General features: G+C 37.5%; 1 protein-coding gene across 1 annotated transcript in view; it reads left to right on the top strand.

Moving 5' to 3' along the window:
- LOC104365447 (guanine nucleotide-binding protein G(q) subunit alpha) overlaps positions 1–13,210 on the top strand; it is a 140,876-nt gene that overhangs the window by 44,689 nt on the left and 82,977 nt on the right. The window contains exon 2 of the mRNA XM_032981821.2: positions 2,248–2,432. Within this exon, the coding sequence (XP_032837712.2) occupies positions 2,248–2,432 (185 nt within the window). The remainder of the gene's footprint in view (positions 1–2,247; positions 2,433–13,210) is intronic.

The following is a 13,210-nucleotide window of genomic DNA, read 5'->3' as shown; positions in this document are numbered from 1 at the left end:
TATCATATGTGATATCGATTGCTACCTATGCTCCCAATAAAGAATTAAAATAATTAGAAGCCTCAGGTTTTAAGTCAGAGTAGATAACACAAGGATGTTCTTCCTATCTCTATGCCAAATTTATATTTCAGGATTTTGAAGGGGTCTGGATTCCCATGTAGGGAAGTGTCAGGACCAAACCTGGAAGTCACTTTGTATTCCACTGAATCAGAGGTGTTTGGTGGAAATTATTTTCTTATGTGTTAGTTAAAGCAGAAACTTTAGTCATGTCAAAAAGGTATCTCTCATACTATTTTGTGATTTGCAGGGTCACATTGAACAGATTTTTGTACTAATTGTGTGACATATCTTGCAGGAAAGCTGGACAGTATTACAGAATTACTAAAAATGGGTGGTATGGCACTTTATTTGACCTTGTGTGTCAGGACATGACTGTTTCATAGGTTTCAGAAAGAGAGAAAAACTGCGGGGGTCTTAAGGGTAGCCTAAAATATTTTTTGCCGTGTAATAGTTCTGTATTGGCTAGGCTTGTACGTCTGTTCAGTCTTGAGGAAAGCAGCGTTTTCTCCCCGCTGGTAGATTGCAGGAGTGTAAGGACCTCGCCCCTGGTCCTGACGAACTGGGGGACGGGCAGGTGTCACCGACCCTCGCGCTTTCCACAGGGACCCGTGCCTGGTCAGCACGCAGCCCTCGCTCGGGCTGTGCGGGGCGAGTCCTGCCGGGTGGCCGGCATGCAGGGCCGCGCTCCTGGCCGCAGCGCGGGCTGAGCATCCTCTTGAAGGCAGAGGGTGGGAGCAGGCTTGGGCTGCCTGTCCAGCTTCAGAACACACTCTTCTGCGTCGCAATAATAACCCCTTTCTCCCGGGAGGAAGTAAAATTGGTCAGTGTGTAACAGCGTGCTTGGTTTTCTGAGAATGTGTGTGTAAGGAAGACTTGTGTTAGAAGTTGGGTTTATGTGTGCAGGAAATGGGACTGAAGGTTTCAGAATGATGCTCATGGTAAAGTCAAAAGCTTTTAGAGGCTTCCAGCTTAGATTTCTGCAGTGTGTGCTGTCTCAGAAATGCTTAAGGGTTGCTCCTTTAAAGTTGCACCGCACTGCTATGAAACATGCTTCTCAGACAAGGCACCTAAAATACTATCTAAGGGGCATAAGGCTGCCTCTGTCCTGGGACACAAGTATTATGGTATGAGGCATGAAAACTTTGCAGGAATTACTAAAATAAAACCCAGGCTGAAAAGCACAGCACTAAGCAATGCACCCTGGTGCATGCATTTTGTTTCCTGCAGGGCTGAGTAGCTGGGTGAACACAGTTTATGTGGCTGTGCAACTGCTCATTTTAAATTTCAACTCCTCCTCTTAAGCAAACACAGGAATGATGTAGATAAGCTCTTATAGTCACAGAGGATGAGCTCACTGAATTGGAGCAAAGGAAAAATGCTGTGTGATGCATCCTGTGTGAAATTTCCAGTAGGCAGGTCTTAACTTTAAATTGACAAATAGTCAGAAATGTTCATTAAGAAACTATTCTTTGTACAAAGATGCGAAGAAATTTAAAGGAGGGAAAGAATGACTGCCCATTAACAAATATGAGCTAAATTTTAATTAACTGATAAGGCATGTTTTTGAGGTTAAAGTTTGTGGGACTGTCATTGTTACACTGTGTGCATTTGGAAAAACAAAACAAAACAAAAAAAGCACAAACAAAAACAAACAAAAAACCCAAAACAAAACAAAAAACAAACACAACAAAAAACAACAACAACAACAAAAACAAACAAAAAAACAAACCAAAACAAAAAACCTAAACCAAAACCAAAACACAAACATATCTATTGGTTGTATACTGCCTACCATAACGTCCTGAAGGTTGGCCAAGGAAGGTTAAACTTTTTCTTTACTTTCTGAATTTTTGCAATAAAACGTCTCGTAGCAGTTACCTGAAGTTAGCTGTTTTGGACAGTTATATCTTAAAGAATAGAAGATTTTTAAATATGCAGTCATATATTACATGTACATTTTGGAGTCTCGTTTTACTCATTAGTTTAATCAAAATACAAGTTTTAATTCAGTAGTACTTCAGTTGCTACTGATGCTACTGTTTGACACTGAACTGGTCCTTGTAGTTACTTTGCAAGCACCACTTGACACTGTTCAGCCCTGCACTAAACGCCTACTATCAGCATTGTGCAAAAAAAGCTGTGTTTGCATCCAGTGGCTAAAGCATATCCTTTTTATTTGTCTTGCAGGCACAGGAGAGAGTGGCAAAAGTACGTTTATCAAGCAGATGAGAATCATTCATGGATCAGGTTACTCTGATGAAGACAAAAGGGGCTTTACAAAACTGGTGTACCAGAATATATTTACAGCAATGCAGGCCATGATCAGAGCCATGGATACCCTCAAAATCCCATACAAGTATGAACATAACAAGGTGAGATTTTTGTTTTATTTCTGTAGTTGAAGCTTTTCCTCTTTTTATTTTAGGAAATACACTGGAATTCTCAAAAAAAAAAAAAAATTACATCACACAAATTATACTCAAAGCTCAGAAGAAGAGGGCTTTAGGGCTTTTTCCAGTCTTGCCTTTAGCTCTATGCCCTTTTTGCTGCTTTCAACACAAAGGTGCTGCTTTCAACAGGAGAACTGCTCTTAAGATGCTTGGGCAGTTTGTCTCAGGGAAAAGGTTTGATGGCAAGCTGCTGTCTGATTGTGACTTCAGTTACCCTTTCTCTTTTCCTCCCAGGCTATATTCTGGCCAGAGCACAGTTAAGCCATTCTTCTTATCTGTAGCAGAAACTTACTGCTTAAGGTTTGCCTTTGCCATTACATGGGTGGGGGGGGAAGTATTAGAAAAATAGGTGGGGATACCTGTTTGTGTGTGAACATACTGTGAAATAAAATTTTCGGTCAAAGACCTTAAAATAGTAAGATTCTTTTGAGATTGATACTGGTTTTGAAATTTAAAAGGGCAAAATACGTTTTAAATGTTTGGAACGTTCATCTCCCACTAGCCTGACTTCTTTCCATTATTTTAAAATATATTTACATTTTAAAAGAAAAATAAGTAATTTATGCATTCCATGAAGGAGAATGAAATGCTTAATATTTACTTGAATACATGGTAAGGCACAGGATTATATGGCTGTATCTCCCCTTCCTTGTCACAGGAGTGGTACAACTTTATTTGATGACAGTTCCTGAGAACTTGTTCTGATTTTTACTGTTGAGCCATTATTAGCAACTTTGTCAGGCGAAGAGTTTAAGATCTCTCACAAGTGGAGGAATCACCTTTCTCTCAGTCTTGTGGAAGAGTAATGATTATTTGGCAATCCTGGGTGAAAATATTACTTTGTCTAATTAATTACTCAAAAGTTCTTTTATTCTAATATTTTTTAAAATATCAGAAACTATCAAAGAGCAGGGACGTTTATGGTAAAGTAGTAAGCTTCTGTTAACTGGGGAAGACAGGATGAAATAAACTTGTGTTAAGATTAAAATCTTCTGTGTCTACATATATGAAGTTTAATTATTATAATTGAGCTGCTGTATGTTTTTTAAGGCATCTAAATTAGCAGTAGGAAAGATAAAGCTTATTACCAGGTTAAAGAAGCTTTGTTTCTCCATTTGTATCTGCCAGAGACATTGCAGATGGTCATCACTTTGATGTAATATTGCAATAACCAGAGTCTTGCAGGAGCCTGGGTTTATGCAGTGGGAAGTCAAGAGAATCCTGTCTGTGAAAATCCATATTGTTAACCTTCTTTAATGGTGGTGGTGGGGTTTTGTGCACATTAAAAAGATTGGAAAACTTATCCTAATTGGTAAAAGAGACTGTTGAACCTCCTAGTCTGACTGCATGCTGAATCTGTCTAGTTTCGCCTCATCCCTATGAATCAAAATCAAATGTGTAAGTATTAAAAAGAAAACTGCCTTTTGACTCCATGTTTTTGCTGTGAGTAAAGCATAGAGTGTACTGACCTGACAATTTAGTTGATTTTAAAGTGCAGTAGTTTTTTTTCTACAAAATTGGTATTGATTGTCCCTTTGCCTTAGTTTCTGGAAGTCCTAATTGTAAATAGGGATTTTTTTTCCTTGTATTATACTACAGAGTATGTCTTCTGTAGTTAAAGTTAAGAGTGGTGAATTTATATAGCGCTTTTATATAGCTGGAGTGAGTTGGTTAGGTTTATCATAGCTGTATACACATGGCCAGAGCTGTTCACTTTCTCTGTATAAAAACAACTTTGCTGAAAGTGGGAGTCTGTCTCTGTGCTCAGCTCCTTCACAGGCATTCCCATCAGTTTCTAATAGGGCTACATACAGAGTAGAAGTCACGAACAGTGTCTCAAGACAATTCTTGTACAAATTCCTTCAGAAGCACAGCGGAAACTAAACTTACTACAGCATTGTGCCAGAATAGAGAAGATTGCATTCTATTACACTTACAATTTGTATACAAGGTCACTTCACTTTAAATCAGTAGACACCAATCAGTTGGTTAATCTTCTAATTTTCTTTAAAGGTGATTGAAAACAAACTCATTAGCCTAGCATTCTAGAAAACACAGGAAGGGCACTTCCTATTAATTTGAATCTCCTATCAGGAAGTCCTATCTCTGGAGAGAAGATCTTAAGTTTGAGTAACAACATATTTTTAGCACAGTAGTTGTTTTGCACAATACTTTTAAAAACTGCAGCTCAAGCTGGTATTGATGTGGTTGAGCCTAAAGAAAAGTGACCCTTTTCTGGTCAAATTCTTCATGTTCTGCGGTAGACTGGGGCTACCATAGTCTTACCTGACCAATATTCTTACCTTTAACTGGGAATTATTAAAATTGGAGTGTTTCAGATCTGTGGATGCTGCTGGAATTTGAAGGGCTCTTGTATCAGAAAGCTAGTTAGGTAGGCAGTTGCAATCTTTTTGTGGTGTGCAATATCACAACAACATTTAGGTTGGATTATTTTAATATAATCAGTGTAGCAAGAGGAAAGTTTTACATTTAGCAAGTTGGTTCTTGTGGAGTTGTGTTGGATTCATAGTCACTAAAATAAAGAGTCAGAGACTGAAATGTATTGTCTTGTGTTATAATCTAGGCCTTTTTGAAAGATTTATTATCAGAGTAATGAAAGTCAGTGGAGAAATGGAGCTATTAGTGTTTTGGATGTAGTGTCTTAGAACTGGTGGTAGAGTATTATAAAATGAAAGATGTTTCTTTTTCATGTTAAACTTCAGAACATAAGCTCTACTGAGGTTTAAGATAATGAGTGAGGGTGATCTCTTCTCTTAGGAATTTGTCTATCATAGGAAATGGTGGCTTATGGACTGGTTTTTAGTTTCCTTTTCGGTAAATGTTACTGTGCTTCCGTTATTCATTTTTTAACTAGAAGTTGTGAAGTTTGCATATGGCTCCTGAATTTTAGAGTAAGAATTGTTTTATGAAATATGGTAGAGCCTTAGTCTTTTATAGAAATGTTCATAAATCTCCAAATTGCCTGTGTTTGCAAAATTTTGTAAGTATACAGTGCTAATTTAGGTGCAACCACAGATGTTCAAATGCAAATCTTTTAAAAACTAAAATAGTTGTTTATGTTTTTCATAATTTGTTATTTTAGAGAGCTGACCTGTGTATCCATGCTTCTGTCATTCCTTTCAAATACTGAAATAAGACCACCATTCATTTTAATTTTCTAAATTCTCACATTCCCCGTGTTCTTCTGATGGCTTAGAAGGCTTTTCTTCAGATAATGTAGTGTCCATTTCTCCTTTTCTGTCCTTTTTTTTTTTTTTTTAAAACATGCTAGTATGTCTGAAGGTGGGGAGTATACATGAGTGTCATTTTACTTTTTTTCGCTCTTGTTATTAAGAAGTTCTACCATATCTATTGCCATACTAAACACCAACTACCACTGTTACTCAGTACTATTCCCTTTCAGTGTAACTTCCAGAAGACTATTTGCCTCTCTGCTCTAGCAGGCAGTATCAGGAAGGTGTCACTCTGTGGTGATTAACAGGCAGGAAATCTTACTTGAATCCCATGCCCATAATTTCCTGTGAGACTTAAATATTCATAGCAAGATAACTAATATGAGTAATGCTAACAGGACAGGCTACAAGAAAGTTTTTAAAGAGGCTGAAAACATAAAAGCAAGTTTTACTGTAAACCTAGACATTTGCTGTTATGTTTCTAAGAGTGCTTTCTGCTGAAATTTTTGCTGTATTTATGCCTTTTTCCCTTGGGGAATGTTTTGCAGTAAAAATAAGCAGATATAGGAAATGCTTTCAAAGTCCAGACTCTTACTGGCATTATCTTCAAGTCCATGTTTACCTTGTTAGCCCATTTCTTCCGAGTGAGACAAATCCATGGGAGCAAACAAATAAAAATACAGAAGTATGACAACAGGAGTGGGTATGGAGTCAGATTGCAAAAATTTTTATCTTGGGTAAGCAGTTTGGGATGTTAAGTGTTCTAGATCTCTCTAGTGAAATTTGATATTGAACAAACCTAGGTTGGAGGAAAGGGCCTCCTGCAGACACCTCATCTGATATACAAGAGTATGAAGGACTGAACCCACAGCCAGTCTGCAAACACTGTGAGGGTTCTTGACTGATGATACAGAATGCGAGGGATTTCTGGCCTTTTGGGGGCTGTGGTTTTGGGTTTTGTTGTTTGGTTTGCTTGGGTTTGGTTTGGTTTGTTTTTTTTTTTTGTTTTTTTTTTTTTTTTGTTTTGTTTTTTAAAGAAAGAATGATGTTCTTGGGATGGTGAAATTAAATGTTTATTGGTTTGGAACAGGGATAGTCAAGGGGTTCTTCAAGCAGATGGAGAAACCCAAATGGTGACATCTGCACAAACACTATTCTGCAGCATCTCAAACCTGGAACACAGGGCTTAAAGCAGGTTACAAGAAAAAGAGATTTATACTAACAGTGTTAGTTACTATTTAATGTATCAGAGTGCTCAGTTAGTATTTGAGTACTCAGAAGTTTTTCTCCTGGCTCTCAAAACCAAAGAAAAATTGCCTAATAAATAGGAAGTTTGCAGGAGAGTTAAATGCTTCTAATACCAGAAAGCTCCAGATACATTATTTTGGCAAGAAATAGATTGCTGCAGAGCCAGCCAAAATGGAGGAGAGTATAGTTAGATTTACTTGGTCTTTTAGCAACATGTGTTCAGATACAGGAACTGAAGGTAGCTTTTTATTCAGGAGCCATAATGTGAGGTAAAACCTGTCTCTGATAGCTGTGTTTCCTCCTGTGAGGATCCTCCTTGATCAGTGAGCTTAGGGGCTCCAGTATAGCCATGAACAATTTCTTCCTGAGCACCTCACAGAGGATCCTTCATGAGGACTTTGACAATCCTAACTAGATCCCAGCCTCTCCCCAGCTACCTTTCTCGTATTTTTATCAGTCTCTTTTTGTCACTCATTTACTCCTCTCATGCCCTGCCTTTCTCTCTGGCACCTCTCCAGTCTGATGTACTTTTGACCTCAGCAGCTCTTTATCTACATAACTGTGGCCTTACGATTTTGCCCTACTCTCTGCTGTTTTCTTTCTCCTCCTTTTTATTTGAATAAAATGTTTTTAAAAACCCCAAACTGCCATACATGTAGTAATTCACATCTTGTCCTCTTTCTACCATTTCAGTCATTTGCTTGCTCTCTGTTTAGAGCAGAGGTCTCTTGCATTTGTCTGTATTGCTGCAATGGATTTGTAAGCTGCGTGTTTCCTCTGTTATATTCTGCTTAACTTTTCATACTTTACCCCAGCAGAATTGTGATTTTTAGATATTTTTCCAAGTGTGGGGAAAAAATGCTTGTGTATCAGAAGTAAGCTAGACAAGCAGGGTTGAATGCTCCCATGAAGAGCTAAGAATATCCCTATTTAAAATAAATGTACTGATAAATGAACACCCTTCCTTTCTCCAGTAAAATAATAGGTAATTTCACCAGTGTGAAATGAGGAAGCTGTCTTAGTCTCCAGTTCAACATAAATTTGAACTATATTTTAGTTACTCTTTTTGCAGAGCAATATTTCTTCCTTCTTCCTTTCATATTTCTCTTTAAGTGAAGCCCACTATTTTTTAAAATACATTTTAAGTGATTAACTGTCTTTTTCTATTGGGAAGTGGTAAGTCATATACAAAAATACTTTTGTGGGGCATGATGTCCGTGTTTTATCTTTCCAGTGCCACCATTTTACTGTTTCTGCCAGCACGGAGAACAAATGGCTGGTAATAGTGCTGGCAGATTCTTGTAGATTTTGGGATTGCTCATACACTGTGTAAAGGACCAAAAAAACAGGAAGAAAGTCTTCTGCTTCTTTGTGTTTCCTTTCTTTATGACTATTTTACTTCAGATATATTTGTCACTTAGGTATTTTGCTTGCAGAGCATATTGTGTGTCTGAAAGGAAATACTCATGGGAGTGTGCTCTCTGACAATGAAAATGTGACATATACTCAGGGCAACTTTTGTATGTAGTAGGATTTTGGTGTTTATTTTAAGGTAACAAGGCTTCATACTCTTGGAATGGTTCTGACTTTCTCCATAATTAAGAACAATTATGCAAATAGAGGTACTTATACAATATAATTTTATACAGAAAATATATTAATATAACCATATATAAGTATTTCCTAGAGGAAAATATTTAACAGTAATAGCTTCCTAATTATTTCATTCATTTCTACAGAAGACATGCTAAGGTTATCCAACATTTATTTCTGAAGTAATTCAGACTGAAATATTTTTGTCACGTTTTCTCAAACTATGAAAATATTTCCTTCCTACAGTAAACTTCTCTGGGGAACTCAGATCCAGTTATGTTCTACTTATATTATGTAGAATGATGAAATATTCTTGAAATCTTATGTCTTGTCTCATCTCAGTACCGCATTGTTCATGTCTAGTAGCACAAACAAGTTGCTTGAAACAGGGTTTACTGGAATGCATTAAGAAATCTTGAACTAAAATGGTCTGTATTCTTCTGCAGGTTTTGTCACTCTGTTGTTCAATTTGCACTTCCTGAGTGGTAAAAGTTACATCTGAGATGGGAGAAGGGTTTGACTAATAATAAAATGCAGCTTCTACTTTAAAAATAGGCTAATGTTAAGAAAAGAGTTGTGTTTTAAAAAAAATCAAACAAACAAACAAGCCAACAAAGCAAAACACAACCCTCCCCCTTTTTTTCTTAAGTATAATTTATTTTGTGTTGTGAGATATATTGTCCAATAGAGGTATTCACATCATTCCTTTGATTCTCTACTTTCTGAGACATTGTTTTGCTCATTTTTTTCCCCCTTGTTGAAGTAGGTATAAAGTCTGCACATGAAAAGTTGTTTACATATTCACACTTCATCAGTGCAGTCACATTCCTACCTGTTTTCAGTCTGTGAGCCCACGTAGCTCCACACTTAGACTTTGTATTCCTTTCGGATGATTGTGTAGAGGTGAGGCATGAAAGGAGTCCGGTGTTTTGATTCTGGAAGGAGGAGGTTGGCAAAGGGAAATCTAAGCATGGCATTAATCACGTTCTAATTTTTTTCTAATAGCTTTTATAAGAATCAAACACAAGGCTGTGGTTGTGTGCTTCAGCTCTGGTAAAAGAAGTGTACAGATCTTGACTGGAGATTGTTTAATGTTATGGTGGACATAAGATGCTGAGTAGGAAGGCAGATCACTTGTGAGCAAGTCACGTCTGAGAACAGTCTCAAGCGTGACAAGAGAGAGCTTAATACTGGGTTGAAGGGGTAGTAACTCCAAGTGTTGCTTTTCACCCTTCCTAACATTTCTCTCTCACGTGTCTCTCCATTTCCTTTGTCCCCATCATATATGAGTTTGTGGGCACATGACTGAGGCAAGTGACACTGTGGAAAAGCTGTTATGGTTAAGGTTTTTTCTTGTTAGTTAAGGTTTTTTCATGATGATGACTTTCTATTTTTCTTAATCTGACTTATCAGCCAGAGTTAAAACTTGGTTTACTGTTTAGTTGTTAACAGTCTAAGCCAGTTTGTAGATACAGCATAGTAATAGGTTGCATGTACATGTTTTGCTAGTCTGGAGTGTGACTTGAGAATTTCCAAAATGCAAATTGTGTCCCAAGTTGTTTGTGTTTGGAGATGCTCTCTATTTTTAGGTGGTTTTTGTTTGGTAAACTGTGACTGCTGGCTTGAAGACTTAAGCTGTTTGTACGTTTTGTTGGCTGTACATGCAGGTAGGTGAGTGCTCATGATGTGTGAAGACACTCTTTGCATCTGGTCTCTGGTCTTCATCCAGCTGCTTTTTGCAACTGTAAACAAAATGCTGCCAGTTATACAGGTTGGATGAAAAGGTAACTGCCTATCACTGGAGCATAAAAAAGCCTTTGGGCACACCTGCTTCCATGCTGGACTCCAGCACAGCCATGGGCTGTATGGAGGAACAGTGGGGATGTGCCATGGAGAAGGAGCTACTGACATCGTTGTTGTGTAAGCCTCGTAAATCCTGTCCTGGCATTCTGGGTTAATTACACCACTTCATGCCTATTTTGATGTTTGCTTCTGTTTATCCAGGGAATAAAAAAACACAGGGATGGGGTTTAATGTTGAATCATCATCTAGACTGTATTTATTGGTAATCTACAAAGATTTTACTCTGTATGTTGTAGGAGAAGATCATCATCTTGACTTTGGAAAGTTTGACTGCAGACTTGTTTTTCTGAGTACCATTTGTAGGGCCATCCTATGTCATACTGCATTTGTGAAGAGTTCTAGAATAAAGTGAAAATTAGATTTTTATGTATATCCTTGTATTAGTGCCTGTTTAGTCAATTATGATTATTTTTGAGATAGACCAGTGGTTTCTTTTTACTGCTGGTTCTGCTCAACTCGGTGCTTGGAATTGGAGATACATGGCAGCATCCATTACTCAAGGCTCCATCAAGGATCATTTAAAGCAGATTTCTGTTGAATACGAAACCCGCACTCAGTAGTTTTTAAACCCACAGTATTCACTAAGTATTCTCTCAGACTACACTGGCAACTTGTAGCTGTACAGAAACAGGGTTTGTGGCCCATGGAAGAACTTTAAGAGATCTGATATGGCACTTTTCTGCAACTTACTAAAAAACTGTTTTTGAACTGATTGTAGATGCAAAGGTAGTATCAGTTACCAGTCCATCTTTTCAGTAGCAGAAAATAATACGTAGCTTAAATTGGAAGAAGGTTGGGGGGTTTTTGTTTTTGTTTTTAACTGTTTGTTTATTTTTAGTTAAGGGTACCAATCAAGATGATATCCCATGAAAAAGTATATTTCTGTGTCTTAAGCCATAACAGCATATGTACAAAAATCATTTGAGAATAAAACTAAGGCCAGATTAGTTCATTGTACCAGCCTCTGAAAGCTGAAGTCACTTCTTAAAGGCACTCGTCACAACCAAATAAGAAGAATCTTGTGCAATTTTAAGCTCTTAGAGGGTAATGTTTGGTTTGTGTTTTTCGGTCGGTTGGTTGGGTTTTTTTACACCCTCACTCATAAACCCATATAATCAGATAAAACTGTGATTTCTGGGACAGAACATTTTTGATAAACTTTTAATGTACATATTTATGAGTCCTTTGACCCCCTATGCATTTTTTAAAGCTGCTTCCATTCAAACTCTGGGTTAAAAAGAGAATTTCTTGAAAGCAGAAATCTTTTGCCGTAAAGCTTTAATTACTTCTTCTCATAAACTAGAGCTGTGTGGATTTCCTTCAGTTATCTTCTCCTTTTCTTTCTTTTGCTTTCTCTGTCACTCGAACTTTTAAATAGTGCCTTGACCTTTGAAAAGTTGAAAGAGTGAAAATGAAGGATTGAAAATAAAGCCATGAAAAACATAACCGGATATTATAAATTCTCTTGCAGCTAGTAGTCTGCAAATAAAAAGAGGGGCATGGGATGGAATGAAATGTGTTGACATTTTTCAAGAGTATTTTATAGATTTTTTTAATTAGATGTAACAATTTGGAAAATAAATTAACTTCAATACTCACTCTCTTTTTTGAAAAAGCTGGAGTTTTTTTACCCACTTGCCACTTTGTAAGCAGCTTTTGAAAACTGTTCTGCAGAAAAAGTAGTTCTTTGATGATGGTGATGGAGGAGCCATCAGGGTTGGATTTGAGACATCACTAAAAGACATGAAGACTGTTCGACTAGTGCATGTATGTACTGTTGTGTGTGCAGTATAGAATGGATTTTTATTAAAGAAAGTTGGAATTACTTGTGTGATTCAAGCTTACTCATAAGGAAGGTGTTTAAGGATATATATGAGGAAATTGAGAAATGCGTGAATGGACAGATCTCAGAGTTCGCAAAGGAACCTGCACACTGAGAATAAGTAAGGTGTTTCTTCAAGGGAGAGCACAGAACATGCAGGTGGCTTCTGAAGTATGGTCGGGAAGTTTCTAAGGACCCGTTGCGATTTAGAGGGGGTATGTCTATTTGTGTAGGTTTGTTAGTTTTTAGAATCACGTTCTGTTGGAATTTGTGTAATGATACTGTGTTGTATATAGTTTATTTACTGCTTGCAGCCCAAGTTCTCCTGCTCTTAGGGAGGATTCTAAACACCTGTTGGCATTTTCCCAAACTGAGTCTTGGAATTTTAAAAATTTCACCTGTGTGTACTTCTGGTGCTGCTGACCCCGAAAACAAGTTGTGTGGCCTCATTATTAGACTTATTGTGAAAAGTCTCATTTCAGACAAAAAGTCATTCTGCAGGGCAATATTTATAAATAAAACCAACCTAATCAGAGAGGGGCATGGCAGTACAGCCTTGTAGCTCATGTCCTTCTTGTGTGATAAGCAATGACTTGCACTGGCTGCCCTTGCTGTAGAGGAGTATTCATTCACTGTATTGCAAAATGTTTTAAACAGCAGCTCCCTCCTGTGAAAAATTACATAATTTTTCCTCATCTCGCTTTCAGAAAAACACATGTACATTTTAAAGAAGTAGATTTTTGAGGATCTAATATTAATGATTGAGAGAAGCTGTAGTTCTCTTGCTCTCTAGCTCCGTCATTTCCTGATTCCAGTGGGGTGTGTATGCTCTTACTGGTATGTTTCTGCCTATCTTTCCCTTTTTGGACACTCGTCATCTTTTGTGGTCTTCCTGTAGAGCTTCCTGTGCACTGCTGTCTGATGATACCATATGAATCAGCAATGTGGGTGATGTTTTGTCCGTCTAACAAATAAGAAAC

The sequence above is a fragment of the Tyto alba genome, unplaced genomic scaffold (genome assembly GCF_018691265.1).
Source record: "Tyto alba isolate M040663 unplaced genomic scaffold, T.alba_DEE_v4.0 Super-Scaffold_13, whole genome shotgun sequence".
NCBI lineage: Eukaryota > Metazoa > Chordata > Aves > Strigiformes > Tytonidae > Tyto > Tyto alba.
This window is presented reverse-complemented; position numbering and strand designations above follow the sequence as displayed.